We start from the raw sequence: 26829 nt of genomic DNA, 5'->3' as shown, positions 1-26829 counted from the left end.
TTTTAGAACCATAGAAAAAAGATATGTGTACAAGCATTTTTTATTCATATCCTAATAGAAACCTAAATATTTTTTTTAAATAACAATGATTCCTGAAATATTAATATTATTTATACTGGGAAAAAGTTAAGGGAGTTTGATCTGATTTTCAGTCTCAAAATGCACTGCCTGCCCAATCAGGCTGTTCCTGAATGTGATGCCGAAAGGAACCAAGTATTCATGTGAACATTAAATGAGACATTGAGTATCAAGAACTTAGCAGAGTGTCTGATAATAAATAATCAAAAGCTATATTTTAAAAAAACAATTATAAAGCAAGGAGACCAAACCAGAACAAAATAAATCTTCCCGTCATAAAAAGTATGGGGGAGAGTAATTAATATGTATCAAGTATCCCATATAGCCTGTAATGATTTCTGTATATAGTTCTTTAAATCCTTACTAATCTGTGAGGTAGATATTTATCATCACAATTTTATGGATAGAAAAAATGAGGCAAATTTGGGTTTTAAACCCTACCCTGTTGGAGTCCAAAGCTTAGATTTGTTTTCTCTTTTTCACTTTCACATCTATTGTTAATAGGTCCTAATAGCTAAAATTCATGAGTACTTGCAATGTGCATTCACCCTTTTTAACTGAAGCCTCACAATTCTACGAAGTAGGTAGTACCATTATCCCATTTACTGTCTTCCTAAGAATCACACCAGCCTACAGCATTAACCCTTCTGTAAAGTTTTCCTGGTATGATTCCAGTACCTTCTTGTTTGAACCTTAAGATTTTGGGAGGAAATAACCCCAATTCAGGTCCACTGCAGACACTAAAGTCCCCACCCCCCATGTCAACCATTCTTTAAAAGGGTGGGAGGTGGGATGACAAGCACCAGTAGTTCCCACTGCCCCTACTTCTTATCAGCATCCCTTCTGCTGTTGTGATAAGAGATATTACACTATGGCTTTGATTCCACCAAATAGAGAAGCAAAGGGAACTAGGCATCTAGTGTGGGGACTATACTTCCATTCCTAAGAAAATCTGATCATTTTCCTTCTTATCACATCACTGAATGATTTTGCTACTCACAGTAACTAGAGAAAGAATTTTGATATTAAATTAAATAAGTAGTGTCATATCTAATGTTGTTTAAAATATGACAATATGCAAAAGACTTATTAACAGCTGTAAAATATTTTAAATCACATTTTCTAGGCTTCATATAGTTTAAAATACCATATATAGGAAACCACTATAAAAATAAAAAGAATTACTTAGACTATAATAACGAGCTAATAAACTAAACACATAATACCTTTCAAATCAATGCAGTTAAACCATTTGCATTTTTTCCTCGTCATTAAATTACACTATTTTATTTTATTTTACCATACTGAGTCTTTCATATTAATTCAGCCATGACTTTTGTCTTATTTTAAGCTCCCAGTGAATTTCATATTAACACTTAGATATATTTCAACTCAGTTATACAGCATGTAGCCAGGAGTCCAAGACTATCACTGGGAGTGAAATGATATCTAAAGTCACGCTTAGTCTTCACATACCTGGTTCTCAACAAAAGAAATCTGATGGGGACCCAAAGGAAAGGATGGACTGTCTATTCCCCCAAGCCTTATTCTTTTTTATTAGCTAGAATAAAAAGAGGCCTTATATGATTCTTCATACAGTACAGCCTGATATGACTATTAAATGCTTTCTAAGAAATGAATGCTATTCTCATGAATCATGATCAAATTATAATGTGGAGGGGGGAGGGATAGAAGAAATGAAACATAATTACCAAATACAGTTCTAGCTGGGACGGATTCCTTATTTATCCAGAATGAAACTTGAGAAAGAATCACTGTCATAATACATGGAATATATGTCTGAATCATAAAATAACCCATTTTCCGTCTGAGGTGGAAGTAAACCGTCATAACAATATATTCACCTACAAATAAAACAGAGGAAAATGTGTTATTGGTTCTACCAGCAATATTTCAATGGCTTGATAATAATATTTCATTCTAACCAATAGTATTCCAGGCCAAGAAATTATTTTTTGTGCATACAACTCAAACATTGAGAAGTATGTAGTTTCTTAACCCAGGGGAAATGATAATAAACATGATTACACAGAAAAATGTTTTGGTTTCATGTAGTAATTTAGCAATTTAATAAACTGGGCTATAACTTTTAAAAAAAACATTCTTACAGTGCTTTTTTAAAATTTTGAAGGTCTAATATTGCTAAAGCAATTAGCCTTCATTTTTAACATTTTTGAGAGCAGAAATTAGATATAATTTTATGGAGAAATCATAAGAAACAAATGGAAATATGCACATGTTTTATTGGCATTTGGACCAAAACCTAAAAAACTAATAAGTGAAAAAATTGTGAGGTTTCTGATAGATATTCATACATATTTGTAATCTTATATCTGAAAGGAACACACTAAGAAAGTTACTTAGGAAGCAATAGCCTTAGTCATAGATGTAGAGCCCAACATTCAGTAGTCTCAAACCCTCCCAGACATCTTTTAAGTCCCACTTTCATATTAGATTATGAATGTCACTATTTAGAAAATATTTTTTCTGCTGATATGTATATGTAAGGATTAGTCAGAACAAGAAGTAATTGGCAGTTTTTTCCCCTATTAAAAATGAAAAAAACTAAATGCTATGTTTCTTTCCATTCATGTCACAAGAGCAAATATAAACTGAGAGTTGTCAATAGTAATCATTCATCTACCCTTGTGAAAACTTTTATACCCTTAAGATTCTTCATAATTAAACTTTAGACTTGCTTCTTCTTTTGAAAAAGTGGGGACAGCACAAAATTGGGCAAGATAAAGAAAAAGATTGGGGGCAAGTACAAAAATCAGGTAATTCTAGCATTCAAAAATCAGTGATCAGACTTCCTGCATTTTAATTCTGTGATGAAAGTAGTTTTAGTAAATTTGATTACCGACTTTCATTTCTGAATAAGAAAACCAATTCATTTCTCACATCTCACCAACTCACAATTAATTATCCACTTTAAATGAAAATTTATAAATATAAAGAAATCCTGAAATGGGATTTATGTACCAACTCTATTTCTTTTTTGTTTATTTGTTTGTTTGTTTGGCTTCCCTGAAACACTATTCAATGAAAAGGCTAAGGCAAAATTGCATTGCTAATGCCAAGTAGCATAATGACTTTAATTGTTAAACATCTTACCCGTAATTGATTTGATAGTTTCACTTGATACTGTTTGTCCAATCAAGTCATACTGAACTAAGCTGGAAGACTCCTTTGGAACTTCTACTGATTTCTCAGGACCTTTTGTCCAGGTATAGATCATCTCAGTCTTCGGGTACGCATCTGAATGAGAGCACAGAATGAGGTTAGAGTCAGTGCTCCTTTTTTTCAGAACTGGCAGTGACTATTTAAAAATATTACACATGTTCAGGAAAGAATGAATAAATGATAAACAATGATCATTATGATTTATTCAAGACACATTCAAGATTTAGAAACTGGAGATTAAATAAACAGCCTTGAAGCTCAGTAGTATTTCTTTTTCTTTTTCTTTCATTTTTTTAATGACAAAGAATTGGAGGCAGGGAGACTAAAACTAAGGCAACTAAAACGTTACACATACATGAATGCACTTGGAAATGTTTCCATACTAACAGGATAAGCAGTTGAAAGACAGAATATTAAACTCTCCAAAAACGTACTGTCAAACTGCTACGCTACATCTTTTAATTCTAACTCATTTGCAGTGCTTGACCAATACTGACTTCTTCCATCTTCATGCATCTCTTCCAGTTAGGAATGTACCAGATGCTGCCTAAATAATGCAACAACAAAAACCAGTCCTAAGGTTGGGAGAGCTCTCCAGGGGTCACCTATTCCAGACTCTGCCTCTGGGCAATCCCTAAACTGGGAACCATTCTGCATTGACAACTGGCTATGCAGTTTATAAAGCTTAGGGAATATAATTACACAACCAGTTCCACTACTCTGAAACTCTTACAATCAAGACATTTCCCTTCCAACTTCAATAAATCCCTCCCAATGGTAATTTAAGCCCATTTTCTATTATTCCACGTTTAGTGGAAATGAAGACCAGCTGCTTGCATACTAGTCTATCTAGAACAGATAGCTTAGCTCACACACAAATCAGTTCAAAAGAACCAAATGAATTGTATTCCACATCACTCAAACCTTCCTAAACTGGCTAGAGCACAGTAGGACCTTGGTAGAATTATTTTTATCTCAAAAGGAAGGGACACCTAGGGACTTTCTTTACAAATGACTTGGCAAAACGAACTATGAGGCTTACATTATCATTCAGCAATATACGTTCACGTGTCAGTATTGACTCCTGAAGTTTATTCATGCTTTGCCATATGTTAAAGACCCTATATGCTATGTTTGTGCACATGATACTTTAAATCAGGTATCCTCCTCTTGGCTGCCCTACATTGACGGAATAATCATTTTCTTTCTCAGCTTTTCCTCATTCTTATGAATTGTAATCATAGTTAAATGGTATTTTTCTCCTTCCAGAGTAATGAAGGATCCTTATTTGCTGAGTATGATGCACCACTCTTTTTAAATTCCCAGTCCAAAAGCATCAGTTTCCAGGGTGTGATTTCATTATTTTATACAAGCACTGCTTGAACATCTATTACATTCAAGTCATTGTGAAGAAAATCACTTTCTCTGAGTGATTTTATCTAATGGAAAGAACTTCCTTTAGATAAAAACTACCTTGGATAAAATTTAAGTTATTACAGCCTGGATTTTAATTCTGGCCCCAGTAAGATTACCCTTTTTGTCTGTTTTTATCTTCACTCTTATTAGATCACTGAGAGCAAATGACCCTCTAGTTAGGCCACTGAATATTGTGATTACTAGGAGTTATAAAAAGAATGGTGGCTGTGGGTTCTCATTTAGTCAAGCAATGAGCAATGATAATAACAGGCAACAGTTTCAAAATCAGTGCAACTAAGAGTCTGAAGTGATAGTAAAAGCCAGCATCTATTTTGGGTAGATTCTGATTGAATCAAACGTTTGAGGCAGACATTAGAAGAGGCAATTACATTCTGCTGCCATCTCAGGGAAGGGAGCTTGAGGAAAAGAACTCTGTATTCAGTTCCATATATTCATTTCATCCTCTTGCTTTCACCTCCACAAACTATCAAAACTCCGTCTTTTTCACACTACCCCTCTACTACCATCCTAATCTGAGTCACCACCATCTTTGTCTGGATCAATACCATAGCCTTCAAACTCTTCTCTGCTTCCATTCTAGTCTCTCTACATTCCCTTCTTCCTAGAAAAGCCAGAGTGATATTGCGAAAGCATGCCTTGCCCTTGCTTCACAATGACTTTAGAAGAAAATCCATACATGGTAGGATCTCACTCTGCCTACATCTCAGATCATATCTCCTATTGCACTTTTGCTCTGCTACAGCCACTTTTATACTAATAGTACTGTTTATGTTTTACTAATTTATGACATGTTAAGAAACCTGAACCTTCTGTGGTCTTTTATAAGCAACAGAAACTGTTTAATTAGGAAAGGAAAAAACCTATTTTCTCTCATTATGTTACACCAAGCACTAAGAACATAGAGTTCAGAGGTCTCTAAATTTCATCACAGACCACCACTCAATTAATTATGAGTCAGTTTGCCTAGGCTCTCTCTGAAGAAATGGGTTTTGTTCTGAAGGGCAGAGGAATTGTTTTATTTCTTTATTTAAAAATACTAGTTAATATACAGTATCCTAAAAAGCAAACCTTGGTCTTTTGTTATCATGGACAATAATGTCAATATTTGATTTTGAAAATAGCATGCCTTATATAAATATCAGGATGGGGGAGAAAATAAAAAATTCTAAAAACATTTTTAATGTAACTTACAGCTCCCAAATTTCAAAGGACAGGCATGGCCATCCATGGGGAAATCCACCAATCTCATGGGACATTCCGCACTTATGGTGAGTCTATGATGGAAGAATGCAATTAAACAAAATCAGTCCTTTCTTAAAAATAACTTTATAGAACCATTAAAAAGAGGAGGAAGGAAAGAAAAAAAAGAAAGTAAATGATTACCTCATTGTGTATAAAATAGTGCCATTTCTCATAATTCTAAAAAGCTTATTTGGAGCTGTCATATTATGTGAGACAGATTTCTTTCCATTCCTGAAGAAAGTATCAGGGGTCCATACTTTTGTTACCATCATATTGTTCAATCTCAGAATTTCAATAGGACCATCATATTTTAGTCTTTTGTCAATCCACGTCTGTCTAAAGAAGACATCCATTGTATATTCCTAGGGAAAGTAGTTTGTGGCATATTCAACTCACAGATTAACTACACATAAATATCAGAAAAGTGCATTCAGTCCTTTCCTCTTTCCCACTCATAAAAAATACTGCCCCAAATAAAAATGAAATTAATGGAGCATAAATTATCTTAAATCAATGGCACAAAAAGATTCTCAGCAATTAAACATGTTATGTCCATCTTGATTCCTTAATTTTCTTCATTAGTTAGACAAGTTACCATAGATATTAATCATTCAAGAATAATTACTGTAATTTAATAAAACTGCCAGCAGCAAGTAATTACAGTTGCACTTTAATTTAGACCAGGTAGCAAAAGGAGTTAATGTGTAACAAATATCATTACATAATTAAACATAAAATTGTAGCCATTTCATTAAGACAAAATAAAAAATATGAAAGATAGGAGAAATTTATGTTCCCTAAATGTATTAAAATTAGCCAAGTAACTCAAAGATTTGAAATTACTAGGAGCCTAGGGTCAAAGACAAAAAAGTAAACTAGCTTCTTTGGCATGTGAACTAAATATTTTAAAGATATAAGAGCACAACTGAATGGATGAATTTACCCTAACCCAGTGCTTGATGTTCTAAGCTCTTTAAGCCTGAGAGAACAGGAGAGAGGAAGGACACAGAGAGAGAGAGAAAGAGACAGAGACAGAGAACACAGACACACCAGCAACTGGCCCAACATCTAGTGTTGTAATGCAAGTCTTTTAGGAATAGAATATAGTTTTATGCCCAAACTAGTTACAGTCTCTAATTTTCTCCCCCTGAGGAGGAGAAGGAAGAGAAGAAAGATGGGTAGGAGGAGGTAGAAAGGACAGAAAAATTAAACATGAGGCTGTTGTATGGGAACTAGTAAAACAAGAAAGTTACTTTATTGAGAATGACTCCAAACCAAAACATACTCAAATGGTTGAGCTGTAAAGCAAATTCAATGTCTTACTCCTTATAAACTTTTGAGTTGAACTAGATTGTTACTTGAGTTTCTAACTTCGTGTAACTGACAACAAAATAAAAATGAATTGCCTTTTTTTCTGCATATTTTCTTCAAACCTCAACAGTTACATTAATTTTCCCAAATACCTACCATTTCAACATCAGAAACAGGTCCAAAGCTGGTGACGTATATGTCAGTTTTCACTTCTGTAACAGGACCTAGTAGGTTTGAAGTAAATAAGTGTGAAAAAATAATTACCAATTTTACAGCCTGGGTGGGTGAGAAAATTAAAGAGTAAATAAAGATATGATCTATCATGTTTTTACAAGTTTTCTAAATTTTCAGCTAGATAAATATAGGTAAAAGTATAATGAAACCAGGAAACTTTATTTACAGCCAAGAAGAAACTCCAATTACTTACCAAGAACCTGTTTCTTCAAAGATACATCACCCTTGGGCTTTATTAGACAGGCAGGGCAGAGATACAAAAGCTTTTAACTTCTGTTTATTTTTTATAGTCCATCATCTAATAGGTCTCTAATAAAGAAGTGAGCTGTTGAAAAAGAGGGACTGAGGCCATGGGTCTGAGGAGGAGGAAAACCATAACAGCTGCAAGGAATGTATGGAAAGCTGAGGATAGTAGTAAGTTACTCAAGCACAAAAATGATTCCTGTCACCTTAAACAATAAGTGAGGCATCCACTGGTGACTAGGATCAAAGACAAATTTTCCTTTAAATCAGAATTATTCATGCTCCTTTAAATAAAAACTATTCATGCTCTACCACTTAAGAGCTGTGTGATCTTGGGCAAGTTGCTTAACCTCTTGATAACAGAAATAACATATTTCTGGCAAGAGAGTTGATAGAAATCAGGTGAAATTGCTCATATGTGACATTTAACACAGTGACTCTTTCATGGAGGTACTCATTAACTGCTAATTTCCTTTTGCTTCCAATAATGGCCACAGCTGATATATTTTCCTGTATCTAAATAAGGCTGGTTAATGAGCAAATGTATGGGTGTTTTTGTCAGAAGAAAAAGATGGGACCATCAAGACAATGTGACTGACACAGATTTTAGACAAGAGAACATTCCCACCATCTGGGTTTAGCATGATTCCTGGAGGCCTAAAACTCAGAATTTCTGGAGATAGTTCAAATCTGGCTACTTGTATGACCTTTGTCAAGTCATGTAGTCTCATCTGCAAAGGTTTTAATGAGTATTAACTGAGATAATATATATAAATCACCTGCTTCAGTAACCAGAACATAACATATTCATAATAATGATAGTAATATATGTAATATAGCATCTTATTACTAATAAAAATATAAAAATCTTTGCCCTTTTGAACATCATTCCTTAAACGAATTGCTTATAACACTGTATGGCCAGGAACTAGATTCACCACACTGGAAAGAATAACATCTGCTACAAGGTAAAATATTTTCCTTGGATACTGTCGGGGCCATTAGATTTATGTCCAAAAAGGCAAAGACCAGCTGACATGCTTAATGACCTAGGTTTCATGTTATTTCTCATAAAAACTCAGAACATTTCTTACTCTAAAGAATGAAGATTGAGTCACACAAAGAAAGAAATTTTAAGGGAGAATGAGATCATTCTTGAAGGATATATCCTTTGGAATTGTAGTAAGAAGAAAAGTATAGATCAGACTCATCTGTTGTGAATTTTAATTAAAAAATAAATAACACCTTTGTGAAAAAGAGAAAGTGTGAGAAAATTGAATTTTTATGTGTATTAGAAATTGTTAAAAACAATAAAAATGGTATTAATAAGCTCTCTAAAGTCAAATTCTTTCAGGGAAAATTAGATAATTTAGGAAGCAGGTGATGTGAATTGAACCCTAGAAGACAGAGATCCAGTTAAGTATGTTCAAGACTAGGAAAAATCACTCTGTAAGTTTTTAAGGACCTTGTAAAATATTAAAAAGCAGAACACACACATATCACTGCAAGTCAGGCCAAGGGGAGATAAGTAACTCAGAACAATTAAGGCGGGGAATTTCAATGCTGACTAACTGACAGTATTCTTGAGAAATTAAAAGTTACTTTGAAGATTAGTTTATAGTAGTGGTTCTCAATTTTTATTATATCTGCATCAGAATCACCTGGAGGGCTTGCTAAAATACAGATTGCTGGACTCTACCCCAGATTTGTCCATTAGGTTGGTTTAAGGTGGGGTCTGACAATTTGCATTTCTAACAAGTTGCTAGATGACATACTGTTCACTTATTCTATAGTTTATAGACAGTGTACACCTGTCTAGAATAGTATTTCCTAAACACTGTTCTATAAAAATTTTATGCTGTATGGGTTCCATGAGAACGAGGGAAGCTTAGGGAAAGAGGAAATAGGATAATGATATTTTTACTTAGAAATTTATTTTAAAGTGTGTATGTGTGCGAATTTTTGTAATTATAATGATTTCATGACAATAATAGGCATTTTAGAACTCTCAAATAATATGCTATTGTTCAATGATTCTTGGAAAATGTTTTTGTGTTTAGAATTATAATCTCAATATTTGCTTATGTTATTATTTTAATTTAACTTAATATGATCATATGGATAAAATTGTCTCCCATTTCATGAAACAATTTAATTTGAAACCATTCTTTCCTGTATTATCCAAGTGTTCATTATATATTATAGGCTATACTTTAAAAAAAGGAAATACCTGGAGGCAAAAAACAGTCTGTGGCTGAGGGTCTGAGATCAAGAAATAGGATTTGCCAGTCTGAAACAGAGAATCTGGCTGAATTTTGGGAGAAGAATCCATTTGTGATTCTCACAGATCCTGTTCCATGATAGTGATGAAGTTAGGACGATACCTCTCTATTATCTCTGAACATATGTAGGCCATGCCTAGTTTTCTCCAATAATAATCAGAGAGTGAAAAAATGAGCCTGTCTCTGTATATATTCATTCAGTAGTTACTTGGGAAAAGAAAGGCCTTGGAAAAGTCATAAAGACAAAAATTATCTTTAAGAATTATGAGTTGGCATAAAAGCATCATTTGCTAGAAATGAAAGGATATTTGTCTATTTGGGGACCATGTTATTTTAACATAGAGACTAAAAATAAGAATTAAAAAGATATAGCTAAGACAAAACAAACACCAGACTCTGAAAAACATATTTCCTTTAAGTATTTTATATTTTAAGCATTATATATGTAAGCTACCAAAAATAATTTTTAATTTATATTATTTGAGGAGACTTCAGTTGAGATTACACTATAGACAAAGTCAAACAGAAATGTTTGGTGCAGAGTTTTCCAAGGGAACATTATGTGGAGAAATACATCAAAAGGTACTATGCACCCCCATATGCCTCTCCTAAAATTCCATAAAATGATTAGAATATTAAATTCTCTGAGTAAATAAATCTATGAACCTATTTAATTTTTAACTAGAACCCAATATTTATTGGACTATAGAAGCTTTGCTCATAACATCCATTATCCTCTTGCTGAACTATTAGTGTAGAGGAAAGTAGACTGGAATAGAAGTCAAGAGATTTTTAGTTCCACATAATCACTAATTGGCTGTCTGACCTTAGGTGGAAAAATATATGATATGATGTGGTTGAACTTTAGCCCTAAAATTCATCCCATTTCAAAATTTCTCTGTGACTTCAAGAATTGACTGAAAATACTTGTATGTTTGTAAAACATACTGAGCTATTTAGTGTTTATTCTTAAGGAAACAAAATGTAGGTTTCTTATAGAGGTAACTATCTAGAAATTATACAAAGAAATATACACTAAAAACTTGCAAACAAACAGTGACTCTTGACATGAAAATAAAATATTCTATTATTCCAGCAAGCACAAATGTTTACAGTGCTTTTTAAAAATAAATGCAGATAGAATTTTCATTGCTAAGACTGGCACTTAAAGTTTTAAAGTCTTGAAAAATCACTGTGGGGGAAGCAGATTTGACTCAACTGATAAAGTGTCTGCCTACAACATTAGAGGTCCAGGGTTCAAACCCAGGGCCTCCTGACCCATGTGGTAAGCTGACCCATGCAGAGTGCTGATGTGCACAAGGAGTGTGGTGCCATGCAGGGGTGTCCCCCGTGTAGGGGAGCCCCACACGCAAGGAGTGCACCCCTCAAGGAGAGCTGCCCCACGCAAAAAAAAGCATAGCCTGCCCAGGAGTGGCGCAGCATACACGGAGAGCTGATGCAGCAAGATGATGCAAAGAAAAGAGACACAGATTCCCAGTGCTGCTGACAAAAATGCAAGCGGACAAAGAACACACAGGGAATGTACACAGAGAGAAGACAAGGGGGTAGGGGGAAGGGGAGAGAAATAAATAAAAATAAATCTTTAAAAAAAAAAGAAAAATCACTGTGGATAGTGTTATTTGGAAAAATGTTAATATCTAAAATTAATACATAGGGTTATTGGACACAGAAAAGTCGCAGTAAACTAAAATAACCAATTACCATTAAGAGGAACATAAACTGCTGTAAATAAGGTTTTGCATATTAATTTATAAAAATTTCATGGAAAGAATTCAGTGAAAGAATGAGTCCAGTACTGAGTATGTGTTTCAGAGTTGTGTCAATTTCTAATTCAGATCAACTTTCATAATGCCAAATCCTCTTCAAGCTGTCATAGACATTTTCTCTCAACAATTGAAATTATCCTGGAAAATATACATCTAGTTTTACCATGAAGCCACCACTTCTAAGTAATCTCAGAAATATGGTTTACTAAGTCGTTAATTACAGTGAATCAAAAAAGGAAGAAAGCACGATGGGAATTTATGACTGTCACAGAAAATGCTCTTTGAGACTGAACGAAATTGAAAAAAAAAACATGATTGGTAAAGGGATTTCCTTTGGTCACTCATTCAATATTTTTTAGTGAGCTCCTGCTGTATGCCAAGTTCTACTGCTAGGTATGGCACTCCAGTGGTAAACAATACTCATACGTCCCCTGGCTCAAGAACTTAACATGTCTTTGTAGGAGTCAGGGTATAAATAGTAAAGAAAAAAATGAAATGACAGAATGTCATCGTGCCAAAGAAGGAACAAAAAAGGTGAGGCAATGACTGTTAAACAGACCTAGAGGATGAGCATGAGCCATCAGGAGAGCTGGGAGAATTAACTGCCATCCAGGCAGAGAGAACTCAAATGCAAAGGCCCAGAGGTGGGAAAGGGTTTAGTGTGTCCTGGGACAAGAAAAGAGAAATAAATGGTTGGAGCAGAGCAAATGAAGAAGAGAATGGTAAAAAATGTGAGCCCATAGACAGAGTGAAAACCAGGAAGCAGTGGACTGAGCATATAATCCAGGATCCCATATTCTGAAAAGTGGAATCTTTTAAGTAACATATTTAGAATATATGTTAAGGTGATATGGTTAAAACTATGTGGAAACGAACTTATAGAAATCACAGTGAAAGATGGGAAGACACGTAAAAGGATTAATCATTTTTCCTATGTTCTTCCCTGGCTTTCTTCCTCTGTTATTCAGTCTGGCTCTGCCTCTGCTTTTATGAGTGGTAGGAAGCTTGACTTTTCCCCATAATCATTCTGAGGTCACTGAGGGTATTAAGTAAGGAAATTATGTGATCTAAATTACATTAAAAAAATAACTTTAGCAGCTGTCTGGACAATGGACAATAAATGATAGGGAGGCAAGAGAAGAAGAAGACTCTTACACTAGTCCAGTTGACAGGTGATTGAGGCCTGGTCTAGAGATATGCCACTGGGGATGGGAGGTAGAAAGTCAAGAGGAAGAGATGTTTGTAACTGCTCACAGGGGATAGATTCCCCCTCCGACCCCAAATAACAATAAATGGAGATATAATAATTTCAATTTATTGAAGACCTACTTTGGACCTGGCAGGATAATAGGCTCTCCCAATATGATATCTCACTTTATCCAGCCAGCACCCTTCAAGGTAAGTATTGTCATTACAATTTTATGAATCTGTAAACTGAGCTCACAGAGGTTAAATACTACATGCCATAGTCAGAATTCTAACCCCCTTCTATCGATCTACAAAGTGTGTTCTAGTTCTACTACACTCTACTATACCCTAAAATAACAGCTCATATCTATTACATAACACAACATACCTATATTTCCTATTTTGTTCAGGAGTCATTTCTGAACTATCTTTCTGTAGCATTTCTTGTTACAGTTGGCTTGGGTCTACCTTTCTTTCCTTGAGAGCAAAGACAGTCTTAGTACCCTTTGAAGTCCCAAACTAGTGTAATTTTGCTCATACTAGATGGTGAATAACCAAGCACTTGACTGTGCTTCTATTATAATCTCTGGGAACGATTTTTAAAACTCTCAGAAGGAGAAATTATTGGGATTCATTTGCTATGTCAGTTAAATCAAAAAATTTTCCCAACTAAAGCAGAAACTGTATCTTATTTACATTTGTATCCTCTACCAGACACAATTAGTGGCCTTAAATGTAATAGGTTTCCAATAAACCAATTTACAATGAATAATGGTCACTATGCAATTAAGAATAATTCTTAGAGATGCTACCTCTAAAATGCTACTGTTTAAGATGTTCAAATCAACCTTACTAAGAACATAATTACATAGAAACCAGATAATTTTGTGCTTGGAGGAATTTCTTCCGATAATTTTACAAGCATTTTTGTAACATCAAAGACATCTTTTATTTTAAAATCCTATTTCTTTGGTAAGTTGCTTGAAAAGTGGGAAAACCACTAATAACAGCATATTTATTGCCATTTATTTTACTTTAGCAAGATATGCCTGAGAAAATGACATCACTTTTTAATTTCTTCTCCAAGCTTAGTGTCCAATTTTCTGTCATACCAGGAAATATGATCTAAGATGGTTTTGTTAGTGGTGAATGGGTGGTTCTGTGGTAGAATCTCTTATGTGGTTTTGTTGACATTTAAAATAGTTAATCCTTGTTCTCTATATTACTTTCTCAACCATACACTTAAAAAACATTCCACTTTTAGAGTCCTCTAAATCTGTGCATCCAGCTACATCTTTCAGAACACTATTGATGTGCCTCCAATAATAAGAGACTGAAAGTACTTAAGCATTAGAATAACAACAGGATTCTTAGCAAAATACTTAAAGAAATCTCTAATTTTGTTTGCCCTTTACAAAATATAGAGATACCAACATTCCTAGTAATAAAGCCAACATATCCACTGTTTTTACTAACAGCGTAGCAAACTATCAGGTTCCAGTCATTTCTTTTACTTAGATAACATTAGATATTAGTGCCTATTGTGTCTTATGATCCTTTATCAATCCAGGACTATGTTGTAAATAATCAAAACCATCAAATCAATAAGAACAACCTAATAAAACATGGGCAAAAGATGAAATCAGGCAATTCAGAGAAGAAAAATCCTTGTGGTCAATAAAGATTTGAATAGATGGTCAACCAAATAATTATTAAGTGCAAATCATTTCACAATTAAATACCACTTCAAGTATTCTGCTGGCCATACAAATGCACACACACACATACATAATAAGTGTTAAATAGCATGTGGATCCTGGATCTCATATACACTGTAAACGGGAATTTGTGAAATTACCATGGAAAACTTTTTGGCATTATCTCACCAAGTTGAACTCCCTCCTACACTTAGAATGAGAAAAATCCTATCAAGGATATATATTCAAAAGAAAATCTTGCACATTTATGGCAGGAAATTTGGGCCAGAAAATTTGTAGCAACACAAACTTGGAAACAAGCAAAATGCATGCCAACAGAGCAGATGAATAAGATTGATTTCCATGCAATGCGAATATCTCACAGAAGTAAAAATGATTGATCTATGGCAATATGCAACAATAAGAATGAATCTTAGCAAGATAAAATTAACTGAAAAAACTATCAAAAGATTATATAGACAGTCCAGAGGTTCAGGTCTCCTGAGTATACACCAACCCCAGCGCCAACCACAGGTTCAGTAAAAGTGACAGAAGAGGCATGTGTAGAAAGGTCACATCTGAGTCCAACTTCATCACACTCAGGAACACAAACTCCAAAGTGAGCCAACTTACACGGCACTGAACTCCATAGCCATGTGCCATGACCATAGAACCTGTGGGTCTCTGTAGCCTTCAGGAGAGCCAGTACCTGGGGTTGTAACTACTTTGGCTGTCTCTGGGATCCTACTGAGGTGTGCATAAGGGTGACCCCTCTGATGACCTCCCAACTCTTTTCTGGAGACTCAGCAGACTTGCCCTGAGCCTCAGCAAAACTTGCAACTCCTACCCTCCAGTTCATTGGATTTACTCAGGCCAGCTAACAGGGAGGTCAAGAAAGTCAATCACCACACCAGGGAGCCGAGAATGCCTACAACTGCAAGCAGGAGAATTGCATCCATCATCCATATGGAATCTAAGTGCCCTCTCGAGATAGAGGTGGAGTGGACATAACCATCCCAGGGTTCACAATATGGAGTAATAGAGTATGGATTAGAGTGGACTTACTGATACTCTACTGTGGAACTATTGTGATTAGTAATGGGAGCAACGATGTAGAGAAAGTGGCCACAGTAGCTGCTGAGGGTAGGGAGAGGAAAGAAGAGATATGATGTGGGGGCATTTTCAGGACTTGGAGTTGTCCTGGGTGGTACTGCAGGGACAGATGCTGGACTTTGTATGCCTGCCATGTGGCCCACTGGATGGAAAGGGGGAGAGTGTAAGCTACAATGTAAACCATTATCCATGTGGTGCAGCAGTGCTCCAAAATGTATTCACCAAATGCAATGAATGTCCCATGATGATGAAAGAGGTTGTTGATGTGGGAGGAGTGTGATGGGTGGGGTGTGGGGTATATGAGGATCTCTTATATCTTTTTTTAAATGTAACATTTAAAAAAAGAGAGAGAAAAAAATACTTTTAAAAAAGATTATATAAAAAGCATGTTTAAAACAATTCAATTTTTAAAATATACTTGAAAATGAAAGGTGAGATAAAACAATAGTCAAAGAAAATCAATGAACTAATTTTAAAAATTATTCAGAATGGTAATTACTTTGGGTGGGGAAAACAGGAAGATAGGATAGTGCTATGGGTTGAATTGTGTTCTCCAAAAGAATATGTTCAAGTCGTAACTTCCAGTCCCATGCGTGTGACTTCATTTGGAAATAGGATCCTTGAAGATGTGGTAGTTAAGATCATGCCAAACGGGATGAGGAGAGGGGTTAATCCATTTACATTTATAAGAAGGGGAGAATTCAGCACACACGAGTAGAGAGGAGCATACCATGTGATGACTAGGGCAGCATTCCATGAATTGCCAGCAAGCCACCACCAGAGAGAGAGAAGACAAATTCTTCCCTCTAGATGTCAGAAAAAGTAGAACCCTGCTGATACCTTGATTTTGTAGTTACAGCCTCCAGAACTGTGAGCCAATAAATTTCTGTTGTTTTAAACCAGCCAGTTTGTGATACTCCATTTCAGCAGCCTTAGGACTAAGACAGATGGGGAAGAATTCAGCAAAATACAAGTTGTTGTCAAGGTCTTTGTGTTGGTTGATGGTTTAACTGGTGTTTGTTATATTATAATAAATGAATGAAGTGATAGATAAATGAATGAAAAGAAGGATATGAAAGGACTGATAATGAGTGTGTTCTGAACCATGGATTATTAATCCAGAATCTAATTCTATGTACCTGAGACTTATTCACTAATTAACGAAGCCCTAGAGAATAAAGCAGCTATTTGTTTAATAACATACAAAGGTAAGTTGATGTATTTTTAATATAAAAGGAATCTAACAACCCAGTGAAGTATTATCTAAATACCCACCAAATTAGTAATGTCTTCTATCTAGAGTTTATAATGCTTGTTTCAGGAAATGCATTTTTCATACCCTTGCAACTAAACAAATATAAATATGTAATAACATCAGTACATGTCTTTTGTCAAACCAAAAGCATAAGAAAGCAAATTAATGTTGGATTCTATCCTTTCTTGTCTTCCTAATCACTTCTTTCTTTAGGTTGTTCCTTCCCTTCACTCTGATATTAGGCTATCCTTTACCAGATTATTTCCATGAGTAAGCAAACATATTATGGTATTTCTAGTCTTAAACAACAACAGCTTTTCTTGTTCTCTGCTCCCTTTCCATAGCTCTACTTTTGGGGGAGGAGGGATCTGTACACACCACCTCCAATTATTCCCTTCCTGTTCACTCCATCATCCATTATTAATCTGGTTTTCATGCCCAGGACCCACCAAAATTCCTTTTGTCAATGTCATCAATTTTTCTCTTTCTACAGCATTATTCCCACTGGCATTTACGAAATACATTTTTTTCTGCCATTAAAAAAAAAGTTCTCTTGATTCTACTTCTGTCTCTATCTATCATACCATTTCTCTATTCCCCTTTACATATGGCCAGAAACAATCCCTCACATTTTCTCTTGAACCTACCCACTCAGACTTTCACACACCAGGCTACCAAAACTACTCTTGTCAAAATCACTGAAGGGAGAGATATTGCTAAATCAATTTTAAGTTCTTATCTTATTTGATCTGTCAGTAGCATTTGACTTAATTGATCAATCTCTATTCCTATTTAGAACACTTTCCTCTACTTAATATTCAGTGCACACACTCTCTAAGTTTCTCTCCTGCCTCACAGGCCACATCTCAGTCTTTCTGGGACTGAGTGCCTCCTCATCTCTCCTCACCTCTTAATCCTGGAGGCTTTGGGGTTCAATATTTGCCCTACTTCTCTATCACCCTCAATCACCTGTAATTTCTTTGGTTTCATTGCTTTAAATACAATTCATATTGGCATACCCTTCTACCCTGGATACTAGGCACATCTCCACTTGAATTCTAATGGGCATCTCAAACTTAACATGCACATTCAGATTTTACATCCACACCCTTGCTCTTTTTCTGCCGGTCTTGGAAAGTCCTTTTTCTAGGTGTTCAAATAGAAAACTGTGGAGTCATTCTAACACCTCCTTTTCTCTCACATCCCACATTTTAGCTGTCACCATTGACTTTGGCTTCAAACTGTAGTCAGAAACCATCCATTTCTTACAGCTTTCCAAATCTCTTTGCCTGTGGCATTGACAAAGTCTCCATCATCTCTAGCATAGATTATTGTGAAAACTGCTTTGCACCTGCTCTTGTCCCAGACTGCCTGTTCTTAATACAGTAGCCAAGGTGATCCTTTAAAAATTAGTTTAGGTCTAGTTTCTGCTGAAATCCTTCCAATTACTTACTCAGATATAAGTAAACTCTCTACTGGCCTGCAAAGCTCTACACTAACCTCATTCTTTTATCTCACTGACCCCTTCTTACTCCTTTGTCCCATCAAACTTTACTGCAGCCACACTGACTTCCTTGCTCAGCATGTTTGCACTTATGGTTCCTTCTAACCAGAAGATGCCACCCCGCATATGGCTTACTCTCATAGCTACTTAGGATCATTGCTCAAACATCACCCTCTCAATAAGTCTTCTACCTAACTAACTTGTTAAAAACTGCAACCTCCTTTATTTTACCCTATAGCAGTTATAGACATCTCACATACTTTTTATTTTACTTATTTCTGTTACTAATTTTCTCCTATCTACCAGAATGTCAGCTCTTGAGGGCAGTAAATTTTGCCTCTTTTGTTCACTAAAGTACCCCAGTGCCACCTACAATATTGCCTGGCACATATTAGGTGATTTATGAATATTTGAAGAAAAAAAAAGAATGAATTTAAATATCTCATTATGGCCAGTCTTCATCTTATTTAATATCTCATAAGTATTATGAGGTGCCTCATCCTTCCTTCTTAAGACATTCCATTCGTTTGGCTTCTATAATTTCACATACTCCTTATGGACCTCCTTTCTCACCATCTACTCTCTCTCATTTTCCTTTGATAATTCTACCTTTTCTGTCCTTCCTCAGGGATTGGTGCTGGACTCTTCTTTTCTCTCTCTGCTCCTCTCTAGACAACCATTCCATAGTTTTATAAGTTGATAATTGTTCTGCATTATCTCCAGACATACATCCCCTCTGGGCTCCAGACAAGTATAATCGCTCAGATGTTGTACATGCTCAACATGACCAAACATGAACTCTTGATTCCCACCCTTCCCTTTGTGATTTTTCCCCAGTTCTCTCAACTTTAAATAATATCATTCTCTGCCCAGTTTTCTCAAAATAGAAATCTAGGTGTCATTTTTAAAAAATTTCTCCTTTTCCCTTGCCACCCATATCCTAACCAACACCAATTCTTCATTGAATTTTACCACTAAAATATATCTCAATTTTATCCACTTATGTCTACCTTTACTAATCCCACCTCCTTCTCCAAACCTTTCTTCAGGAAGCAGCTAGAGGCATCACATTACAATCTAAGTCTATCATGCCAGCCTTCTATTTAAGGAACTCCAAGGTCATTCAGTTTCACTAAGAGAATAATCTGAAGTCTTTACAGAATCCTCAAAGTCCTTGCAGGATCTGGCCTCCGTTTACCTCCCCAGCCTAATCCTGTGAGATTCTTCCTCTTGCTCTCTGGTTACAGGCACACCATAATCCTTTCAATGCCTAAATCACACTAATCTACTTTCACCTTAAGAACCTTTGCACTTTCGCTTTTCCTGCTTGAGAATAACTGTTCTTCTACTCTTCTTATGCCTGGTACCTTCAAGTCTCAACTTTAAAGTCCTGCTTTACCACCTTTACTAAAATAGATTTCTCACTCAATTTAATCTCTATTTTAGCATCCAATTGGATCATCCAATAGCATTTAGTGTAAATATTTTGTTTCTTTGTTACTTTTGCCTCTTTACACAGATTAATTATAAAGTCATGAAGGCCTGTATATGATTCAAAGTTATATCCTCACAACTTAACATGGTTTCTGTTGCATAGTAGGCTCTCAAGACATATTGGTTAAATGAATGAATGAATGAATGAATGTGACATATCAGAGACGTATGAATATTAGAAAATAATAAAGCGATATTTTTCTGTTCCTCCATGGACTTGAAATGTTCTTGTAATCTTTATATTTAAAAAAAAATAGATCTCTGTTGACCTTCAAGTAATAAAGCCAGCACATGACACTTTAATTTTTTAAGATGGGATGTAGGAAATTTGAAAATCCTGCAAGGATGCTTTAATGAGTGTGTAAAAATATTCCAAATTTACTAAATGTATAAAATGTTCCATGTTTGCTTTTCCATTTAAAAATGCTATTAAAACTTTACAATAAAATTTATCATTTCACTCCTTTGAAAGAAATTCAGTTTTCCTTATTTCAATGACCTACTTAACTTAGTAACAAGAAGGCATGTTCAGGAAAATTTGACAATGGAAAACAGTAGTGCAAGAAAGGCTTAAAAGTGGTGGTAGCAATAGCCTAAGAGTTTGAAGAATTGAAATGTGGAGTTGCAACTTTGTCAATTACCATGTATATGGTTTTGGGGCAATTCATTGAACTTTCCTTAGCCTCTTCGCTAACAGAGTGGTGATGCCTACCCTGCTTATCAATTAGTGTTGTTGTGATAACCTTACTATTATATATGAAAATGTTTTCGAAACTGTAGAAGACTCCGCTAACGTGAAGCACTACTATGTTGGTGAGCAACCTTGCAAAATTGACCCTAATTCCCCTTTTCTATTTCAGAGAAGTTATGGAAGGTGATCCAGGGCAACTAGTTACATTTGGAGCATTTACCATTCCAGATAATATGTCTTTGAAAGATTGACATACATAAAAGGCTGTGTAACTCTTTAATAAATGGAAAATGGGCAAGAACAAGCTTCCCAAACTATCTCCTGGTGGTTCATACCCTAGTTATGCATTTTTAAGAAGGCCTATCACAGTGTTGAAAATGGATAAGAGCATGGTAGAATAATTTTCTAGTTCCTTTATAGAAGTGTTCACTTGTGCGCCACTTCTAAGCAGGTGCAAGCTACTTCAAAATGATAGCAGACCGGTTTGTCAGAAGCTGAAAGAACTATACTCCTTCAGAAGTTCCAATCCAGCTTCTCTCACCATGCCTCCTTCCTTCTCACCTTTTCCCCTTTTCCCCTCCAAAGGGAGAATGTGGGACACAAGGGAGAGGAGATCCTGGAGGGATGAAAAGAAGAGAATCATTTCAGTTCCTTTTATTTCCCCATTGCAAGCTGTGCTGCTGAGTTAAAAATATGTAATTTAGTTTCCAAATCTATTTCAATCCTTGCCTAGCCTACTGAGCAATCACAAACCATCCAATTTCAATTCAAATCTTTGCTCTTATCTTTATTTTAAATGGAACACAGCAAAGTTGTATAAACAGATATAAAGTAAATGCTCCACAAAGAGTAGAAGTAGGATGTGAGGAACCAGGAAGTAAATTCGTATTTATAGCATACTGTTCAAAATCTGAATTGTTTCATTGTATTTTCAGAATGTCAAACTTTCCACAAAGTATAACATGTCAAAGAAGGGATCAGGATTGTGGCATCTAAGAATGTGTGCTAATACGTTTTCTTATTATTTTCAGGAGTGCACATTTATAACTTCTTGTAAACAGATTGCACGTTTTCCGCAGGTGATAATTACTATTCCTCCTCACATTTGGAATACTACGCATTTAAACAGAATGACCCACTTCTAAAAAATGAATCACATTTACCACAAATATTTATGAGTAGAGCCAAAAAAAGTGCAAAGTAGTAAATGTTTAATGATTAATCAACTACTAACACTTGAAGTCTCTTCGCATAAAGCTATAATAGTATCCCCAGGTGGGTAATACAAATCACTTGGCAGTAACAAGTAAAGTGACTAATAATGCCCTTGAGACGTTTCAGCCATGTTGCAGTTAACTAAAACCCAGTAATGGCTTACATAGATTGATTTCATTCATTTTATTGTCTAGATAATGTTAGGCGGGAAATAAGTGGCAAAAAGATAAAAAGGATCCATCTACAATTCATCCCCCCTTTCTTTTGAATTATAACTTGCATTCTAATCAACTGGGAAGATATTATTTTAACTTTCAACATGTAATAGTAAAATGATATAGTTTTATTTATAACTTTTCACTTTTTTCCAGGAATGTTAATTCTCTAATGCATATTTAAACTACATGTAATGTATTACTTCTGTTGTTTTTGGTTTTTTTTCCCTTTACTTGAAACATCAAGTTCAAAATCTTCATGGGCAAATAAGTACATTTTAAAGGATATAAAATTGCCTTAAATGATATTATATCATCTGAAACATTCTCCATAGATCTATATTTAAAATAACTTCCCAGTCATGTATGAAAGATCGTACATTACCAAATGATTCACTTCTGTAATGAAGTCTCTTTTCAAATTTGCATGTGCAAATTTGCAAGTGCAGTGCAGAGCAACCTCCTCCTGGAGAGGCAATATGAAAAGATTCAGGAAAATCTTTCATCCTTCTCATCCGTCTTTACCAATGTCAACACGCCAAGACTGAATTAATACCCTCACTGGCTCCCCATAACCTTCTGAATTAAATCCAGAGAAAATCGGTTTGCAATTCAGAAGACCTGAACCCAGCCTATCACTAATTTGCAATGTGCTCCTGAAAAACTCACTTTTCCTTTCTAATCCTCAGTGTCTGCATTTGTTAAATAAGAAGAATAAAACTAGAAAGTTTCTAAAGAATCACCCAGCTCTACTCTATCCAGTTCTATTTTCTCTCCAAAGATGTTTTCTAACCTCAGAGCGCCCCCGCCAAAGCAATTCTCTTCTCCCCATAGGAACACATTCTTTCCACATCATATCTAATGCTGTCCCCTATCATGAGAATGTCATGCGCCCCACTTTTTTACTTTCTCTACTCTCCAATCCATCTACTATACACTTTCAAAACAAAACAGAAAATTCCTCTGAGCTATTAATAATATGTGAAACTTGCCACATAGTGTCCAATACTATCTCAATCTCCTTGTTTGTGTCTTTTCCTACACAGCCAGACCTGAATTCATATTCTGCCTCTGTCACTTACTAACTCTGTGACCTTGGGCCAATTACTTTCCTAAACTGCTCCTTCTTCATCTGTAAAATGGGGAAGGTTATAGCTTCTCTCAGAGGGGTTGTGAGGGTTATACAGTAATAACTCTATCTGACACATATGAAAAGTTCAATAAATAAAATTCTAATGGTCATTATTGTTGCCATTTTTACATTAGAAGGTAAGTTCCTTTAAGAGTGGGCCTACGTCTTTTTCAACTCATTTCCTCAAGAGTAACTAGCTCCATGTAGTGTAAAGAACAGGGACTTTGCAGACACAAGACCTGAGCAGACCCTATGACTGGTCCCTAGCAAATCACATGTCCTCTCTGATCTGGAGTGGAAGGATGGCTGAGGTCAAGAATCATATCTTAAGACATCAGTGGCCTAGTGCCTAGCCATTCCTTGCAGCACAGAAGCTCATGAGGTAGGTAGAGGAAATATGAATATGAAAAAGAGCAGCAGCATTGTTGATGGGGATATGCCTGATTTAGGTCCTAGAAAAATGTTTGTTGAGGAAGGAATAAGATTGAAACGCCTGTGGTTCCAAAGTCTTAGGAGGGAAGCAAATGCACCCTGGACGGTCCCAATGGAAGTAAAAATTGATCCTACTGGAACAGGAAGGGACTGGATTCTCCAGCACAGCAGGCAGCGTCATGCCCCAGATTTGTGTCCTAGGTAGAACACTGGTCGAGGTTTTGGCAGAGGAATGGGCATGTGGAAGGGCTAGGGACTTGGGAGCAGCTCCCTCGAGTGCAACCTGCTCCAAGCAGAGAGCAAAGTGGCCGTGTTCAGGGAAACTCCGCTCTCAGGGCGCAGCATGGCTGCACTGCTGGGCAGTTGAGCCCCTAGTTGCCTTTTTTATTTTTTCCACTTTGCCCCTCCAACCTCTTCTACCCAGCAGTCAGGTCCCAGGAGGTAATTACTGTGGGGGAGATGCAAAGCCGCTGAGGGAGCAGGGAGATGGGAAAGTACAGGTGGGGGCGGTCTTTTTGTCATAGGTCTCAGAAAAGGGGAGGGGAGAGAGAGAGAGAGACAGAGAAACAGAGAGACAGAGAGGGAGGGAGAGGGAAAGGGAGAGATTGATTTTCATTTTTGCACGCGAAGCATACCTAATAGTATTCCCACAGACAGACAGACAGGCAGACCGAGACCCAGAGAGGGACAGACAGGACACACTTGCGCGTTTGAAATCGTTCATACCCCCAAATCCCGGACGCAGCCTGTTGTCATAACCATCGAGTAAACTGTCCAGGATGCGGGTAAAATTTTCCGGGCATAATTTCTCCTCCTTTTGGTTCTGGCCTGGGGTTTCGTTTAAACTGCAAATGGGGGGTGGGGGGGGAAGGAAGCGAAGACTCCATTAGAGAACAGGTGGAAAAGGTTTCTGTTTTAGGGAGAGAGTCGCTTGCCCCAAGCTAAAGGAGGCAGAGCTGGGGGCTGGGATGTGGAAAGGAGACTCGGGCAGGAAAAGCTCACCCCAATACCCACATGCTCCTTGAACCCCGCGCCCCTCCAGCTCTCCGCCTCTACGCCGCCAAGGAAAATCCTGGCTCTGGCCCCTGACCTGACAGCGGAGACCCGAGGGGCCGCTGTGCCCTACGAGGGGCCGGACACCGGAGAAGATCGGTAGCTGTCACTTCACCTTCCCCCCCCCCCCCCCCCCCCCCCGTCCCCAGCACCCCTGAGAACTCACCAAGCCGCCAGGCACAGGGAGTGCAGGAGGGCGAAACTGACCCCGGAATACATCGCGATCGCGGGCACCTTCTTGGCAGAAACCATCTTTGCAACATGCCATACTTTAAGCCTGTTCACGCTTCCAGGCTCTCAAGATGCCCTGAGCAGGGTGAGGGGAGAGGGCAGAGCGGCTCTCCGCGGCGTGCGCACACTCGCGCTCACACTCGCCCGCGCTCAGCCAGCCCGAGCCGCGGTGGGCGTGTGTGTGCACGCGGGCCAGGGGGAGGCGGAACCTGCCTGTCCTCGCCCCCTGCTTTTCTCGCTGAGCTTCCAGTGTGTACGTAGGGCTAGGTGTACCGCTCCACACCCTTTCGTGCCCTCACCATAAAGATTCAGGGGTTAACAGGGGCACGGCCGCCGCTCGAGGCTGAGCAAGTTTGTGCTGATCTTTAACTCCAGGGAAAAGGGTGACGGTCCCTCGCCGCTCCTCCTCCTGCACCTGCAAACCTTCGTCCCTAAACTGGGCCCCGCCCACATCCAGGCTTAACGTCCACATCCCGCTCCCAGCCCCCCGCTGAGCTTCGTGTCTAACCAATGAAGCTCCTCTCCAGTTAGGTTATGCGAGGACCTGTTTGTTTAAAGTACCCATTTTCAAGGCTGGAGGTGGAGAAGGGGCGGACGCCTGGGGTTGCTGCGGGAGGAGGCTGGGACAGTGGTGAGGGGCGAGAGAGCAAGTCGGGACCGAGACAACTCTTGGGACCCTCCCCAGATTCCGTGGAAAAATAATAAGATTCTTTCTGGTAAAAGACGTTACAACTCACGGACAGACTTGCTAAATTGTTAAGAAGTAGACTCTGTAGGCACCGCATTTGCCAAGTGATTGCTTTAAAGACATCAAATCTCTTTACTATACCCTCCCCACTCTGCGTCCACGCTGTCCTTTCTGCAGCCCCATCCTTTACTGGAGGGCAAGGGGGAGGAGGAGACAGGCTACACCTGGCAGAAGTCAACTTTCATGTCTGACTGTCTGTACTCTCCTTTTTCAGCTTGGAACTGACTTCCATAGGTCACTTGCTCTAGGGAAAGATAAAGGATGGCTTGGGAGAAGAAGAGGGGGTGGGGGAGGGAGGAAGAGAAAGAGTGTGAGTGGGGTATGTGTGTGTAGGAGAGAAGAGACCTGGGAGGAGGAGGGAGAGGGGGAGAGAATTCATAAATAGAAGTGCAGGGGAACACGTTTTAGTTCCCTGGAAAGGAAACAGTAAGCACTGTACCTCTAGTATTTTATTGAATAAAGATCAGCACTTCCAAAAGACATTGTTCAAATGTTAACTGTTCAAAGGAGATAAAATATCTTTCACATGATGTATGCCGGAATTTTCATATGACAGATCAATGACCAAAGTAATTTCCATTAATGCTAGGTTCCTGGGACCAGGTACCAATTATGTTCTGTTTAGAACTTTGATGGTTCAAGTTGCGAAGATTGGTGGGTTTGTTGGATGTGGAAAAAAACTATATTAAAGGGGGATGTGAGGGTTTTGTTTATTTCAGTCTCCTGACTAAAGCTTTCATTGCTGAGGGGGAGCCTTTTCTGGCTGCCAAAACTGCACTAAGAGCCATTGTATGTGCTCTCATGATACTTTGAATTGCTTCAGTCATGACATCTGTGGAACTTCATCCTAATTCCATCTGTATCATTCTCCCCATGTAGACTTCAATATCAATGAGGGCAGAGGCCATACAATTTTTGTTCCTCTGTGTTTATCTCTCATTATAGTGTGGCACATAGCAGGAGGACAATACATATTTGTCGAATGAGCAATTAAACAAATTAATGAATTGCTTGCTCCCAGGTCTATCTCAATTAACTCAGAT

General features: G+C 37.3%; 1 protein-coding gene across 2 annotated transcripts in view; it reads right to left on the bottom strand.

The window, feature by feature from the left end:
- Positions 1-25471, bottom strand: part of GABRA4 (gamma-aminobutyric acid type A receptor subunit alpha4) — a 73544-nt gene extending 48073 nt beyond the window's left edge. The window contains exons 1-7 of one of the 2 annotated variants that reach the window (XM_058299100.1): positions 24974-25471; positions 24481-24599; positions 7429-7496; positions 6103-6323; positions 5911-5993; positions 3214-3357; positions 1791-1943 (exon numbers count right to left, since the gene is read on the bottom strand). In XM_058299100.1, the coding sequence (XP_058155083.1) occupies positions 1791-1943; positions 3214-3357; positions 5911-5993; positions 6103-6323; positions 7429-7496; positions 24481-24599; positions 24974-25059 (874 nt within the window). In that variant the 5' untranslated portion in view covers positions 25060-25471. The remainder of the gene's footprint in view (positions 1-1790; positions 1944-3213; positions 3358-5910; positions 5994-6102; positions 6324-7428; positions 7497-24480; positions 24600-24973) is intronic. The other variant, XM_058299106.1, reaches the window with a different exon arrangement.
- Positions 25472-26829: the final 1358 nt, after the last annotated feature.

The sequence above is a fragment of the Dasypus novemcinctus genome, chromosome 1, assembly GCF_030445035.2.
Source record: "Dasypus novemcinctus isolate mDasNov1 chromosome 1, mDasNov1.1.hap2, whole genome shotgun sequence".
In the NCBI taxonomy this organism is placed as follows: domain Eukaryota; kingdom Metazoa; phylum Chordata; class Mammalia; order Cingulata; family Dasypodidae; genus Dasypus; species Dasypus novemcinctus.
This window is presented reverse-complemented; position numbering and strand designations above follow the sequence as displayed.